Below are 17,442 nucleotides of genomic sequence, written 5' to 3'. Positions count from 1 at the left end.
ACATTCCCAAGAGAAATCACAAATAAAAATATAAAAAATTTCAAAATATTCTCGCTTTTCTTGGATAATCGAACGCATCATGGACAATTATTTCCTAAATTAGATATTTGAAATAAAAAACAAACATTTAAAGTGCCACTAGAGGCCTCTAGTGGCGTAGCCGCACGTGCTTAATAAAGGAAATGGGAAAATATGTGAATTAAAGCTCTACTAATAAAATCAATTCGCCCTGGTATTATGGACAGAAGTACAGACAGACATACACATCATACGAATAATCCATTTTTGTTTATGAATGTATCCGTGGTCAACTCTATTAATCTACATAATGTAAATATATTTTTTCAGATATAAAATGAATTAGAACATTTTTACAAAATAGAAATTATAGGGTGACAGTATAAAATGGGTAACAACTGCATAAAAGGGACAGGGGTAAGTCTGGTAAGCCGAGCGTTCTCGGCCCACAGGGTAACGAGTTCGAGTTCAATGAGCCCTAGCCTTAAATTATTCTACCAAAACAAACAAGCAGGATTCAATCATACAGAAATTATATATTTAACTGAATAATATTTACAAGCAATGTTTACTATATATATACAACAGATTATAACAATGGTTAGGTTTGAAGGGGGTGTGGGACGCTAGGGCTTAGCTCCCGGCGGTAGACAGGCTGTGGGGGCAGCGGTGGTAAAAGGGGAGGCAGCGCCTCCCGGTTATATAAGCGCGTGAGGGACGCGTGATAGTTGCATGTTTGAGTCCCCTCCCCACATTTAGGCAGGCCAGTTTGACCGCTGGGTGCGGGGTCAACAGCGGTCATGAGATAGATGGTGATATAATAAGATTAGTGCAGGGGGTTTGTTATCATAAGTCACAGCGAAGCAACTCTGTAAACTGCCTGTCCGTCGGGGTGTCGTATTACCACAACCTCCCCTTCAAGGGTTGCGTGGCTCCCGAGCCACCAGGCCTTGAACCTGGGGATACGACAGCCTATGCCTGCGCAGGACAGGCTCTTCTTGGGGCACAGCTCGATGGAGGACAGCTTGGGCTACACAGGCTCCCCGGGACACTCGTTGCTCGGTCTGACTGTGGTTGGATATCAGCATTGTCAGCTCCTGGTTGGCTTCTAGGCGTGGGTTGGCGACGGCCAAGCCCCGCCGCTGGAAATTTTGCCTCGTCTGCAGGATTAGCTCTGCCTCAGCTGGTAACTGGACACGGAGGCCTAGGCTGACTCTGGTGGTTCCTAAGGGGGGAATGACGATGGCAGAGGGCGCATAGAACTCCATGGGGGCGCCTGCTTGATTCAGGTTGCTTGGTCTCCTAGCTCCTACCCGGATGGGGATGGCTGTCATCAACAGGGGGCACATGGCTTCTGGGGCGGCCTCTTCCATCGCAGTGGCTGGTTCTTCTCCTACAGGCTCGCTGCTGGCTGGCAGGTTCTCCATGTCCGCGTCAGGATTCCAGATGGCATCTCTGGGTGGCTCTGGAGCAGGCGGCGGCGGCGGTGGTTCGTTGGGCGGCTCCTGCAGGTTCTCTTCTACTGGGTCACGATCCTGGCCGCTAGGCTGTGGGGCGGCTGCGGCTGGCTGGTGTACTGGGAACTGTCCTGGGTCGCTAGCTGCGGGCGCCGCCGCTCCAACTGGCAGCTCGGTGGCATCCTCGTCGCCGTCCATATCAACTTGGATGTCTGCTGGGATCTGGTGGGCAGTCACATCTCCAGTGTATTTGCGCAGTCGGCCTACATGCGCGGTAACTTCTGAGATCCTGGCTACTGGGGAGGCAGGTTTGATGACATAATGTACTTCTGTAGCTTGCCTCACTACTTTCCAGGGGCCAGTCCATCTCTTGGTAATCTTGGCTGCCTTCCCTGGCACCAGGCGGGGGGCCAGGTACCAGACCAAGTCTCCAACCTCATACTTGGCCGTGCCTTCGTAAGCTGCCGCGCTCCTCCGGATGGCTCCCTCCTCCTTCTGCTGGATGGCATCATACACTGCATAGTAGCGCTGCAAGAGAGCTTGGACGTTGGCTGGAACTGACGCATATTCGGTCTCTGGCAGCCGTAGTACCATGTCCACTGGAAGTTTGGCCTCTCTCCCAAAGAAGGCCAGGAACGGGGTCACGCCAGTGGATCTGCAGGCCTTGGTGTTGTAGGCGAAGGCGATGGCAGGCAGATGGGGCTCCCAGTTGTTATCGTCTCTGTCTAGGAACAGGCGCATGCCTGTGTTGAGCGTCCTATGAAACCTCTCCACTCGGTTGGACTGCGGGTTGTAGGGTGGTGGATGTGTCAGGCCAATCTCAAGCCTGGAGGCCAGTTCCTGGAATACCTGGCCGGTAAACTCCATTCCATTGTCGGAATGGATCTTCAGGGGGCATCCGAACGTGGCCAGGTGACGGTGCAGCAGGGCCTCAGCCACCGTGAGAGTGCGCTTGTTGGGGATGGCGTAGAGGCTGACAAACCGGCTGAACCCATCTTGGCAGGTGAGGATATAGCGGTTCCCAGCTGGGGTCTCTGGCAGTGGCCCCACCAGGTCGATAAATAGGACTTGCTGTGGATACCCCTGGCGGGAGGGCACGTGGATCCCTTGCTTCAGTCTCTCCTTGGTAACCTTCTGGACACACTCAGGGCAAGTCTGAACCATCAGACGGATGTCACGGGCCAGGTTGGGCCACCAGAAGTGCATGGCAACGCGGGCGATAGTCGCGTCCATCCCAAAGTGCCCAGCCATGGGGGTCCCATGGGCTAGAAAGAACGCGTCCTGCTGGAGGGCCGAAGGCAGCAGGTATCTTGTCCTCTCCCCTGTCAGGGTCTGGTCAGTGGTGGTGAGGCAGCCATGTTCGTCAAGCCCCAAGGCTGGGAAGCGGCTGGCGTACTGCTGCTCGTCTTGTTCCTTGCCACGCAGCTCAGCCTTAGTTGGGGCTTTGCCATCAGCCACCCATTGGCGGACACGGAGCAGGAGGGGGTCCTGTGTCTGGGCCTCCAATACTCTAGCTGGATCCAGTCGGGCGGCAGGGGGCCGGCTAGCTGCGGACTCCCCTAGCTGGCAAAGGTTGTGGATATACTCAGCCTGCTCTGCTAATTCTTCGGCGCTAGCCGTTGGCATGTTGGCGTCTTCCCGGCGGCTGAGGGCGTCGGCGTTGGTATTCTGGGTGCCAGGCCGGTGGCAGACGGTAAAATCTAAGGCCGCTAGCTCCTCCTGCCAGCGGGCCACCATCCCTGTGGATGTGTTCAGTGATTTCATTTGTAGCAAGGCTGAGGAATCAGTGTTGATCTGGAAACTGCGGTAGGACAAGATGCCGTGGAATTTTCGGATCCCATACATAATGGCGGCCATCTCTCCCTTCCAGGACGGGTAGCGCGTCTCAGGGTCGGTTGTCTTGCGCCCCACGGCGGCAATCAGCCTCTCCTTGCCATCCTGGCATTGACTCAGTATGGCAGAGATGGCGCGGCTGCTGAAGTCTGTGGTGAGCTGGAATACCGCTGGCAAATCAAACCTGGGCGGCGCTCGGATGGGGGCCTTGCGGAACTTGTCCTTGAGTTGCAGCAGCTGGGCTTCCATCTCAGGCGTCCAGGTTAGGGTCTTGGCCGTCTTCTGCCGATTCATCTCGTAGGTGAGGTCTGCATACTCTGGGATGAACAGGCGGTAGTATCCAAAGAACCCCAGCAGCGCCAGCAAGTCCTTGGGGGTGATGGGGGCCGGCCAGTCCAGGATACGGTCAATATAGTCCTCTTGCATGGCTATCCCCTCACGGCTGAGGGTGTGGCCCAGATAATCCACCTTGGATCGAAACAGCTTGGTCTTGGCTGGCTTGAGGCGGATTCCTCCCCTGCGGTGGGCTTCCAAGACCTCTCGGAGCCTGGCCAGGTGGGCCCAGGTATCCTGGTGGAAGGTCAGGACGTCGTCAAGATATGACTGGAGGTTGGCTGTGCCTAGTGGGTTTAGGACCCCTGCAATAAACCTGGAATAGACAGACGGTGCCGTAGCCAGGCCAAAGGGCATCCTTTTCCATTGATACAAGCCTCTGGGGGTGGTGAAGGCGGTGCAGGGCCGGCTGTCCTCGGACACACGGATGGTGTAGTATGCGGCCACCGCGTCTAAGGCACTGTAGACACGGTGCCCTCCAGCTCGTTCTACCAACTGCTGGATCCTAGGCAGGGGGTAGCTGTCCAGTTCCAGGCACTTGTTGAGGGCTCTGTAGTCAACGGCCCAGCGGGTGCTCCCGTCCTTCTTCTTGATGGGCACCAGGGGGCTGCTCCAGGCGGAGTCTGACGGCTCTATAACTCCCTCCTGTAGCCAGGTGTCCAGTTGTTTCTCCAGTTCAGCCTCTTGCCGCGGGTTCAGATCCCTAAATCTCTGGCGGATCGGCTGGGTCCCTGGCTTGAGGCGCAGTTGCAGCTCGACCACATCTGTGCAGCCGGGGGTAGAATTGGAGAAGACATCTCTGTATTCTGACAACATAGTCCAGACCTCCTTCTTGAGCAAGGGGTCTTTGCGCAGGAACTCGTTGTCTTCCATCTCCAGGGCCTCCCACAACTCTTGCATGTCTGGGGGCTCAGCAGGCTCTTGGAACGAGTGAAGACTCGGGGGAGGCTTATCAGAAACCTCTAAAATGTCAGGCTTGACCAGCTCCCCTGCCACTGGGAGGCCAGCGTCCAGCAGAAGGGGCGTCTCCCCTTCATTCACCACCAGCACTCGAAACACAGTGGCGGATCCAGGCCTGTGGGCATACAGGCCTTCTGGGATGACAAGATCCTCCCCAAACCTCTGTTCTGGGGCAGCTAGTTGGATGGCATCCTTGGTGCGGTGGTCAACTAGCTCGACAGGGACCGCCATGACACCGCGGCCAGGCAAGACCACCCTCTTGGCCGTGCGCAGTTGGGGTGGCTGGCCGTCAGTTGGAGTGACAGCGCTTAGCCTGTATGTGGCTGGTGTGGGGCCAGCTTCGGCTCCGGGACCCACCGGCCGCGACTTGACGGGCTCGGCCTCGGGAGGGGCTGACGTGTCGGAGCCAGGTGTGGCTCCGAGGGCGTCCGACCACGATTTGACGGGCTCGGCGCTGGGAGAGGCCAAAGTGCTGGGTCCAGCCTTGGCTCCGTGGGCGTCCGGCCGCGACTTGACGGGCACGGCGCCGGGAGAGGCTGAGGCCTGGGAGTTGAGTGTGGCTCCGGGTACATCAGACCGCGACTTGACGGGTCTGGACTCGGGCTTGGCTGGTGGACTGGCTGGAGGTCCCAGGTAGAGGGGGCCAGGTGGACACGGCTGGCCGTTGATAAAGGTGTCGGCGGAGAAGATTGGTTCTGGAGGGCTGGCAATCTCAGGGAACGTTGTTGGCAGGTTCTCCCGCGGCACCTTGGGCACTGGGGGCAACCCCATGGCTAGCAGGTTGGTCCCCCTATGGGCGTTGAGCGCAGCATCCACCCAGTGCGTGCCTTTCTCGACCACACGCGGCTGCTCTGGCAGCGGGCCTGGCAGAGGCCCCTCATAGCTCAACTCTCTCTCGGCTGTCTCCCGGTCAATGGGGACGCCACGGAGTGGGATAAACTCCCCACGCGCCCACAAGCAAGGTGGTTGCATGTCGAAACAGAGCCTAGTTCCGAACTCCTTGAGAAAATACCCTCCTAGGTTCAGAGGGTGTGAGAGGTTCCGGACCACAGTTACGTGGTAAAGATGGAGGATAAGAGTGTGTGAGACTGCCATATATAATTCTTTCAATTTTCCTATTACCTGGAGGGGCTGGCCTTCCTCGTTAGCAGTCAGGATTTGGGTGTTGTCCGGAATCAACATGCGTTGCACGCCCATTGCGTGCATGAGGTGTTCAGAAATTACAGCAGACCCTGGTACACGGTTGCCAGAATCGATCATGGCGTCAACCTGTACATGCTGGGCAGGGTCAGGAGTAGGAAACCTCACCCTGATATGGCAGGGGAAGTGGAGGTCCTGCCCTTGAGACAAGGGGGCCTCCCGTTCGGCTGGGGTTGGCAAAAACTTCGGTGGTGGCCGAACCGCAGCTATGGTGGTATCGCTTACCATGGTGGCTCAGACTGTAGCTTCGAATCACTAGAGCTTATTAATTATCACTAGGTCAACAATTTTATATTTATTTTTATCACTTGGTTGACATTTATACACACTGATGTGTTGTTATCACTAGGAGCTCTAGGTGTGATTCTGGAAGCACTGGCAGCAGGGAATGTCCGTCCTGCAAGGTTCAGAGGGGTGACGGCGGTAGGGAATGACCCGTCCTACAGCGCCGCTGGTTCGAATCCCGAAAATGGCGGCAGGGAATGGCTCGTCCTACAGCGCCTCGGGTTCGAATCCTGGAAGGCAGCGGCAGGGAATGTCCCGTCCTGCCGTGCCTGTGGCTCAAAATCTGCTATCCGTCGCAGTGGTAGGGCTTACTTGTGTGCTGAAGCTTCGCAGCTACACATTGCCTTCTCAAGGAGACCAGCACCCAGCTGTCTGTCTCGTAGGTTTGGCCTGGGTGTCCTGGGGCTTGTCCCAGCTACACTTGCCAATTTAGTCTCAGTTCTGTAACCGTCTGAGCTAAATTATCCGATTACCGTGGCTGCGCACCTAGCGCTACTCCTACACGGCACGGAAAAAGCGTCTTAACTGGCGCTTTTAGCAGGCTAAATCTGCTTGCCGTAGGCCAGAGGCCCACATATTGCGTTCAAAATGATGGAAATTCGACCTAAAAAGGCCGTCTCGCGGGTCAGTTGGCTTCTCAGTTGGCGGCTGATTGTCCCCTTACTTGCCAAAGGGTCCAATCAGAGGTAGAATAGGCTAGTTCTGTAAGGCTCGATTGAAACACGCTGACACCAAGTTCTGGTAAGCCGAGCGTTCTCGGCCCACAGGGTAACGAGTTCGAGTTCAATGAGCCCTAGCCTTAAATTATTCTACCAAAACAAACAAGCAGGATTCAATCATACAGAAATTATATATTTAACTGAATAATATTTACAAGCAATGTTTACTATATATATACAACAGATTATAACAATGGTTAGGTTTGAAGGGGGTGTGGGACGCTAGGGCTTAGCTCCCGGCGGTAGACAGGCTGTGAGGCAGCGGTGGTAAAAGGGGAGGCAGCGCCTCCCGGTTATATAAGCGCGTGAGGGACGCGTGATAGTTGCATGTTTGAGTCCCCTCCCCACATTTAGGCAGGCCAGTTTGACCGCTGGGTGCGGGGTCAACAGCGGTCATGAGACAGATGGTGATATAATAAGATTAGTGCAGGGGGTTTGTTATCATAAGTCACAGCGAAGCAACTCTGTAAACTGCCTGTCCGTCGGGGTGTCGTATTACCACATAAGTAAACCGAATTTGCCGCCAATATGAACCAATCACATGTATACTTTTCAAAATACTAGCGTATTATTAGTTGGTGTTAAGACACCAGACACGTGATTGGTTCACTTTATTGACAATAAACCAATCAAATGTCTCCTTGTCAAAATACTAACGTCTTATTGGATGATCATTGAGTATGAAGACTTACGATTGGTTAATTTTATTGAAAATGAACCAATCATATGTCTCCTTTTCAAAATACTAACGTATTATTGGTTGGTGTTAAGACAAAGGAGAAATGTGATTGGATCATTTTAGCGGTATATACCTATTTTAAAAATTTAAAGGTTATCATTAGCAAAGCTTTTTAAAATTAGTTCTTTAATTTGCATTTTTATAGATTTTGTAATAAAAAAGCTTTTCTTTTAGGGATAATGTCATCCTTGTTATTACTTAGGTTCTTAGGCATCAGAATGTTTGTTGGTTATTTCAAACAAACGTTGTTTTTTTTTGGTATTTTTTTAAGTTCGCTTTGTGAATTGTATTTGATAATACTAATATGTTATAAAAAGAATGGGGTATAGTTCCTTTCGTGGCAACGCACCTTTTCACAGTAGCTTTTCTCCTATTTCAGCCCTTGCAGGGGGCTCTAACCCTGCGGGGAAAATTTCCTCACCCTGTGGGGCAATCACCTAACCTAATATAACCTAACCTAACCTAAAATAACCTATAAAAAGCCATTTTAAAAAACGACGAATCACCCCTTAAGGGGCGTTGCCACGAAAGGGACTGTTCCCAAAGAATGTTTAGTTTTTTGACAAGTTGCACAAATTCTTTATAACTTATTTTAACTGGAATAATCTAATTTTCATTTAAAATGTTGTCATTTTGATTCATTTAAGTTTTAATAAAAAGAGTACAACAAGAATGACAGCAACTTTAAAAAATCAGATAATGGAAAAACGATCATTTACAATTCCTTTCATTTAGTATTTATACATCGGACAATAACATACGATGCTATCCGCGACTTTGGCGTAACCAGTAGCGCATACGCTCATTACAGGAAGGTGAAAGGTTCGAATCTTAGCCCAACACATTGTCATAACCAAAGAAATTAGAAGGGGTTTCTACTGCTACTATGTCAGGTGTGCAATATAAATGGTTAGAAAAGAGGGAATGCCTTCTCGTTACTATGCACAGTTAGGACTTTCAGATAAAGATCGTATAATCATAGTGTTGCTAAAATATTTTACTGAAAAAAGTTATTATGTCATTCAGGACGACTTTTAATAATTCCTCCGCTATTATTATACCCAATTGTAACAGGATTCCTAGTACAAGGTTTCATTACGAAAGTCGTGTTCTAACATGCCTTACACAATGCCATAGAAGGTGATTTGACTTTTTTGTCAGAACCTGAATTGGGACATAGTGCATTTCATTACCCTAGGTTAGGTAACTTCATTTCACTTTTCAATAAAATCTAAAATGCAGCCGTTTTTGCAGGAGGTACCATTTTCTGTGAAAATTTTAGAGGAAAATTAAACAGTTTTTAGTTAATTTCTACTTCTATTTTCAACTGAAGAAAAAATCCTTTTGTGTATATACAGAATCATTGTTGTTACTTAATTTCATCAAAAAAAAAATTTAAAAACTAACCCATAAAAGCCGATTTTTCATTTTGTTCAATATGGGTAAAATAAAAATATTACCATCTCCAAAGGGTTAAAATCAAAATTTCAAAGCTCTAAAATGTTGTTCATCGAAAATAAATAGCAGTTTATAAGGACTTTTTGAACCCATCTTCTCATTTAACAGGGGAAAAAAACAAAAATAGAATCTATTTTTTCAGTGTTGACATAAAAAAAGCGTTTGATTAAAAATATAAATAATAATTTTTTTAAAAAGTGCTAAAAAGTAATACAGACTATTCAACTTTACCTCTGACATTTAATTAGATGTAAAAAAATCTATTTATCATAGCAGACAATTATGATAATTTTTTTTTACAAAATTTTCACCAAAGCATTACTGATAAACCAAGGACTTATTAGATAACATACTATATGCTCCTTAGTAAAAAGATTCTATAAAAAATGTATTCTATAAGAAAATCATGTTTTCAAATGGACATTTTAAATTATAGAGTAGCTTTTAAAAAGTAGAATCTATTTAATTTTTAAAGAATTAGAATAAAGAATAAAAAACTTGAAAAGTGTCGCTTAATTTAAACTATGTTATTCAGGTTAGGTATTATTTTACTAACCTTTCACTAACTGCTTTTACAAGGTCCCGGAATGATTTTAGGAATTTCCCCATCCCTTTGAATTAAAAGCTTCTAAATGCTAGTGGCGCATCCCCAATTTTTACATAATATGATTAAAAACAATGTTTTTCTGTCCGACTTAATCCCAAATAAACATAATTTAGAAATAGTCACAATTTTAATAATGGATGTAGAATATACATGGATATTATGACATGGGGAAATTGTCAATTAAGCTTGCTAACATGAAACCCATTTATTGGTCAGTTTGTTCATCCAGAAAGAGGGGAGGATATAAATGTGGTAGAGGGGGAAATGTTATTTTAGCCCACTACTTGTTTCACCTTATTAGAGAACATGAAAATCCAAATAATAATATATCCATTATTAGTAGCGAAGCTACTCCAGAATTCCAATGTCCGTTTATCTCTTTTATATTTTTTAAAACTGGTTTACTTTAGCAATGTATATAGAATACATGTATATATTAACAAGGGAAAATTTGTCGCCAATTTAGCTAGCTAATATGTACCTCGTCTATTATAGTTTGTTCATCCAGGGGGTGGATTTGGGTATTGTAACTTAAGCTGGCTGTGAGAATTACTTTATTACAGTACACGAAAATCTGGTGCAACATCCAAGTAATAGTAATATTTCTATAGCATTCAGCAAATCTGCACATGGTAGAGAAAGGTACGAATCTTAGCCAAAACAAATTTCATAACTAAAGACAAAATAAAGACCTACTGCTGCTCTGTCAGATGAGCGGTATTTATAGTAAAAGTAGGGGAAATGCCTTCTCTCAAAAACAAGTGCAACCAATAAACATGATCATTTTGGAAAAAGGGTATGTTACAATATAGTCTGCCTGCAATATTTTGGATCATAAGCGTGCAGAAGGGGATGTATACAACCCCTTGAAACAATATCTTATGAAGAACTGCATTTCCCTTTTATCACCCTTGAATAGAGAGAGAAAGAGACAGAGAAACAAAGAGAGAGAGGAAGATTGATTGATAGAGAGAGGGAGCATAAGAGAGCGTGAGTTAGAAAGACAATTTTACCTATAAAATAGACATTAAACATTCAATCTTGTCATTCTAATATACATACAGTACTAAGGTTTTTTGTCTGTATCCAAAATTCTCGGAAATCGTTGGTCCAACTTGGTTGCACTTTTATTTGGGTGTGGTTTTAGACTATTTTCAAGATCAATATCGCCCTAAAGTCAAAGGGTAGAACAACTCATAAATAAGACAAAGGCCAATAAATTGATGTACATCCCCAATATTGAAACACAAAATTACCTTCTTTGGAGCTTAAGATTAGTGGTTGAAATGTTTGAACAGTCAACTTAATAAACTAACCAATTAAAAAAGTCCTCGAAGTTGTTAAACCAACATAATTGTAAAACTTTAAGGACTAGTGTAATAAACATGGGTATCTCTCACTCTGGGAACAGCTAGTCACTTGAAGCTACTCTATAATTTGAAATATCCGTTTGAAAACATGATTTTCTCATAGAATACAAATTTTTAAAGGAGCATTTAGTATGTTATCCAATAAGACCTTGGTTTATCAGTAATGCTCTGATGAGAATTTCCATAAGATAATTTATTTTAATTGGCTGCTATACAAAATTGACATTTTTTACATCTATTTCAATGTCAGAGGTAAAGACTGAATAGTCTGTATTACTTTTTAGCACTTTTAAAAAATATTTTTTTTTATAGTTTTTTTTATCAAATGCTTTTTTTATGTCAACACTGAAAAAATAGATTCTATTTTTGGTTTTTTTTCCTGTTAAATGAGAAGATGGATGCAAAAAGTCCTTATAAACTGCTATTTATTTTCGATGAACAACATTTTAGAGCTTTGAAATTTTGATTTTAACCCTTTGGAGATGGTAATATTTTTATTTTACCCATATTGAACAAAATGAAAAATCGGCTATTATGGGTTAGTTTTTAAATTTTTTTTTTTTGATAAGATTAAGTAACAACAATGATTCTGTATATCCACAAAAGGATTTTTTCTTCAGTTGAAAATAGAAGTAGAAATTAACTAAAAACTGTTTAATTTTCCTCTAAAATTTTCACAGAAAATGGTACCTCCTGCAAAAACGGCTGCATTTTAGATTTTATTGAAAAGTGAAATGAAGTTACCTAACCTAGGGTAATGAAATGCACTATGTCCCAATTCAGGTTCTGACACAAAAGTCAAATCACCTTCGATGGCATTGTGCTTAATAAATGATCTGAGCAATAGTCGTTACAGAAGGACGGACTGGCAGCCCATTAATGTAATACAGCTTCGTTTATTTTAATTTACAATAATATATAATTGCTTGGATGTTGCCCCATATTTTCGCCTACTCTAATAAAATGGTCCATTCAACTGGCTAAAATAACGATATCCCCCATCCACTACTTTTGCATCATCTCTTCCACTCCTACTGGAGGAAAGAACTGACCAATAAATGATAACTCAAGTAGTAAATAAATTGACAACAAAATATCCACGTATATTATATCCATTATTTTATGTATTTTTAGGAATTTGTTGGCGAAGCAAATTTAGCAAACAAAGTAAAACAATTAGATGACGAATATAGTTTAAAACAGCATAGTATTAGAAAGGTAGGTACATAACCATTTAATTTAACAACCTTTATCTTGAAGTTGAAAGTTAATGATATTTAGCAAATAAAGTAAAACAATCAGAAGATGAATATAGTTTAATACAGTATAGTATTAGAAAGGTGGGTACATAACCATTTAATTTAACAACCTTTATCTTGAAGTTGAAAGTTAATGATATTTAGCAAATAAAGTAAAACAATCAGAAGATGAATATAGTTTAATACAGTATAGTATTAGAAAGGTGGGTACATAACCATTTAATTTAACAACCTTTATCTTGAAGTTGAAAGTTAATGATATTTAGCAAATAAAGTAAAACAATTAGAAGATGAATATAGTTGAAAACAGCATAATACTAGAAAAGGTGGTATATAATCATTTAATTTTACTTTCTTTGCATGTAAGTTTTAAGTTAAATATAGCATAAGAGAAGAATATTGCTTAAAACAGCATAGTATTAGAAAGGTAGGTATATAACCATTTAATTTAACAACCTTTCTCTGTAAGTTGAAAGTTAAACATAGCATAAGAGATGAATATAGCTAAAAACAGCATAGAATTAGAAAGGTGGGTATATAACCATTTAATTAAACAACCTTTGTCTTAATGTTGTAAGTTAAACATAGCATAAGAGATGAATATAGCTAAAAACAGCATAGTATTAGAAAGGTAGGTATATAAATATTTAATTTAACAACCTTTATCTGTAAGTTGTAAGTTAAATATAGCATAAGAGATGAATATAGCTAAAAACAGCATAGTATTAGAATGGTAGGTACATAACCATTTAATTTAACAACCTTTGTTTTTAAGTTGGAAGTTAAATGTAGAATAAGAGATGAATATAGCTTAAAACAGCATAGTCTTAGTTAAAGGTAGGTACATAACCATTTGATTTAACAACCTTTATTTGTAAGTTGTAAGTTAAATGTAGCATAAGAGATGAATATAGCTAGAAAACAGCATAGTATTAGAAAGGTGGGTATATAACTATTTAATTTAATAACCTTTATCTGAAAGTTGTAAGTTAAATGTTGGATAATAGATGAATGTAGTTAAAAAAAGCATAGTATTAGAAAGGTGGGTACATAACTATTTAATTTATCAACCCTTCTCTGTAAGTTGTAAGTTAAACATAGCATAAGAGATGAATATAGCTTAAAACAACATAGTATTAGAAAGGTAGGTATATAACCCTTTAATTGAATAACCTTTATCAGTGAGTTTTATGTTAAATATTTGGATAATAGATGAATATAGTTAAAAAAAAACATAGTATTAGATAGGTAGGTATATAACCATTTAATTTAACAACCTTTATTTGTAAGTTGTAAGTTAAATGTTGGATAATAGATGAATATAGTTAAAAATAGCATAGTATTAGAAAGGTAGGTATATATCCATTTAATTTCACTTCCTTTGTCTGAAAGCTTACAACATCTTAAAACAACGTTATTTTACCAAATAAGGGGAATTTTATGCAATGTAAACCCCTTTATGCCAACCCCTGCAGAGGGCCCTAACTATGAGGAGCCCTATATCTGCAGTGCCTTAACCATGCAGGGTTACTCTGTACCCAATATAACCTAACCTGACCTAAACAAACGAAAAACTACCCCACCCTCAAATTTAATACTTCCTTTTAGGGGGAGGGGTCTCGATTTCCCCCCCCCCTCCCCTCCCCCAACACACACACACAATAAATCAAAAAGCTTGGACGTCCCAGTTCTTTTAAAATAGCCTAAAACCAGTACAATGTATTAATATAAAATTTCAATTTAGGAACAGAGCTTAGACTGGAATGAGTTAATCAAACATAACAATGATTTCTTATATCAGTAAGTTTTAGTTTTATCATATATATACTTCTAAAGGCTACGCCCCTAGAGGCCTCTATAGGTAAATTTTAGGTATAGAAAGGGGGTGGGAGGAAATAGCGACACTCAACTTTCAATTTTAGTTTTAAAACGTTAAAGCTGATTTATCCTAAAAGGGTTAATTCAACCCCCCCAAAAATTAGTTTAAAACATATCTGGCTTTTTTATAAATATCGCAGTTCACAAGATCTTTTGTTACAGACATACGGACAGACAGACATCATGTTACTAGATTAAATCCTAATTCTATTTTCATGTTTAGGGATATGAAGAAAGGTTTGGAGGAAGAACCAAAAAGATTTTTATTAAATAACATTGCTCTTAGTGTTCAGTTCTTTAAAAATTATGAAACGTAAGTTTTTTTTAACTTTTTACAGTGAAGCTTCACTATAATTTATCTATGTTCATACAGGGATCTTAAGGGATAAGACAATGGACGATAAATTCATATTTTCCATGTGTAAAATTACACTCTCTCCAAATTAAAGTTATTGGTTGTAAAGTTTGGACACTGTTAATTTCAACCAACCAATCAAATTAAATAATGGTATTAACGTATAAGAGGACGAGTATGTAAAACTTTGGGGATCGACCAGTTCTATTGGCAGTCCCATGTCACCTCACTTAAAATAACTACAACTAGTGAATTAACGTGTACTATGGTTACCAATCATGGTGTTTTTCAATTTTAAACTAGCTAAAAAAATTAAGAGTCTAACAAAAATGTCAAATTCCTAATCTATTAACAACTAGCAGCTACGCCCCTAGGGGTACTTGAGGTAGGAGGGGGTGCTTACCCCCCCCCCCCCTCCTTTTTTTAAATTTTTTGGGGTGTCATTTTTTTCTAGGGGAGATTTTGCTTAAAAGGGTAATGGTACCCTCCCACAAAACAGTTATAAACCTTTTCAGGACCTATGAGAAGCTAAATTGAAAAGGAAAACCATTCGGTTTAAAGGCTAATAAGATCCTCAGTTAGACAGATAGAAATCCTGTTACTTGTATATAAGGATCCCTGCAACGGCTGTCTATAATGTTCTAATTTCATTAAAAATGTTTCGGATCATGTAAAGAAAACGAAGTTGCCGGTTTCATCGTATTTTCACAGTAGCTTTTGAAGGGTTATTTTAGGTTAGGTTAGGTTAAATAAATGTTAATGATTGCCCCGCAGGGATAGAGCCTTTCGCAGGGGCTAGAAATAGGAGAAAGGCTACTGTGAACCTACTTATGAACCTAATTATACTTGTTTTAGTGACAAACCCGAGGCACAGAAGCAGAGGGAACTACTCAAAAGTGATTTAGATAGCAAGTAAGTCATTTAGCAGTTTCAGAGATTTAAAGTAACATAGAGACAATACACCAGGGATCTAAAGGGATAAGACAATGGCAGATAAATTGATGTATATTCCCATAGATGAAAAACAAAATTACCCCTTCTGTAGATTACAATTAGTGGCTGAATCGTTTAAACACCCAACTATATGATTCAATTAATTAAAATCCACGAAAGTACCCAAAGTTGACAGGCCAGTGAATAAGAAAACGTTATTATAAAAGTTTTGGGGACTTGTGTAATAAACAGCCTATTATTCCCCCCCCCTCTCTCTCTTTCTCTCTTGCAAATAAGTCATGCAGCTGTTACAGAGATTTAAAGTGACATACAGACAATTAACTGATTTTTTACACGAACAAACAAGTACAGTTATTTACAAGAGTAGTATAGCTACCGAGAAAATAAGACAGAGAAAGAGAAAGAGAAAGAGAGAGAGAGAGAGAGAGAGAGAGAGAGAGAGAGAGAGAGAGAGAGATAGAGATAAAGTGAGAATTAGTGAGAAAGGGAAAGGAGAGAGACAAAACAGGAGAGAGTAAGAAAGGAGATAGATGGGCAGTGGCGTGCGAACCGAAGGGGGCATTTGGAGCAATCGCCCCCCCCCCCCCCTAGCGACCAAAACGCCCCCCCCTGCCCCCCCCTAAATGTTAAAAAATGCCCCATTTTGCCCCCCCCCCTGGTCAACAAAAATGCCCCTTTTTGCCCCCTACCCTACAAAAAGCAAAACTATTCCAGTTTCCAAAAAAAGATCAAGAAATACTCCAATAAAAAAATTTTGGCAGTTACTATTCATTTAACCTTACCAAATTTTTAAATTAGTGTAGAAATTAGGTTATAATCTTTTTTCACTGAACATAACAAACCAGGTTATAGGAAGTATTTTATTTTGTATAATATAAACTTTTTACCAAAGAAATTTTGTACATCCCCAATGATGATACACAAAATTACCCCTTATATAGATTACAATTAGTGGATGAAATGTATGGAAACTCGACTTAATTAACCAACCAATCAAAATTCCATTAAAGTCCCCAAAGTTGTTGAGCAAACCATAGACGTCCAAGGGGGGGGGGGTAATGGGGCGATTACCCCCCCATCTAAAATTTACCCCTACCCTGGGGGTGCTGTAGGCACCCCCAACCATTTAGGAGGGGGTATTTACCCCCCCCCAAAAAAAAAAATAAAAAAATCTCTAATAAAAAAAATTTTTGCGCGCTTCGCCCCGGGGTAAATTTTGGGGGGGGGGGGTAAACTAAATTTACCCCTGCCAACAGATTTCAGGGGGGGCAAGCAAATTTTACCCCCGGGGTAAAAATTTTGGGGGGGGTAAAAAAATTTGCGGCGAGCTTCGCGCGCCATTTTACCCCCCCCCCCAAAAAAAAAAAACGAATTACCCCCCTTTAAAATTTTTTTACCCCCCCCAAAAAAAAAGCTTGGACGCCCCTGGAGCCAACGAATAAGAAAATTTTATATGAAATATTGGGGACTAGTGTAATAAATAGGTTAATTTATCTTCTGTACTATTTTTTCGAAGATGCTTTCTAGCTCCATTCCCCGGGGCACTTTGATTTAGGGGGGGGCAAAATTTTACAAAATCTTCAAAATGCCCCCCCTAGACAAAGTGCTTCGCACGCCACTGTAGATGGGAGATAAAGAAGAGAGATAGATAGGAGGAGAAAGGGGAAAAGAAAGAGACAGAGAAAGAGAGAAAGAAAAAAAGAGAAAACAGAGATCTTAAGGGATGAGACAATGGACAATAAAATGACATAAACATCCCCCAATGACTATTAAAACAGAGTTGCTCCTTTAAAGTAATGGTTTAAACGTTTAGACACTTTCAATCAAAATTCCATTAAAAATACCCAAAGTATTGGAGCCAAACGAATAAGATACCTTGGTTATAAATCTTTTGGTGCAATTGTAATTTACAGTCCTTAAACTAATTAGGTGAGATGAGTTTATGATGTATTTGTACCGTAGAGAGAACCGAATAGAGAGCACCATTACAGAAGAACAGACATACATACATACAGAC

At 42.2% G+C, this 17,442-nt stretch overlaps 1 protein-coding gene across 1 annotated transcript in view; it reads left to right on the top strand.

Annotated features, from left to right (window-relative positions):
* Nucleotides 1-346: 346 nt before the first annotated feature.
* LOC145322940 (uncharacterized) overlaps nt 347-17,442 on the top strand; it is a 61,675-nt gene continuing 44,579 nt past the window's right edge. The window contains exons 1-5 of the mRNA XM_080165335.1: nt 347-435; nt 12,114-12,197; nt 13,983-14,038; nt 14,340-14,429; nt 15,327-15,383. Coding sequence (XP_080021461.1) covers nt 406-435; nt 12,114-12,197; nt 13,983-14,038; nt 14,340-14,429; nt 15,327-15,383 — 317 coding nt within the window. The 5' untranslated portion in view covers nt 347-405. The remainder of the gene's footprint in view (nt 436-12,113; nt 12,198-13,982; nt 14,039-14,339; nt 14,430-15,326; nt 15,384-17,442) is intronic.

Source organism: Acartia tonsa, chromosome 6, assembly GCF_053477335.1.
Source record: "Acartia tonsa isolate MP-2025a chromosome 6, ASM5347733v1, whole genome shotgun sequence".
NCBI lineage: Eukaryota > Metazoa > Arthropoda > Copepoda > Calanoida > Acartiidae > Acartia > Acartia tonsa.
Note: the sequence above shows the minus strand (reverse complement) of the source record. Positions and strands in the feature narration are given on the sequence as shown.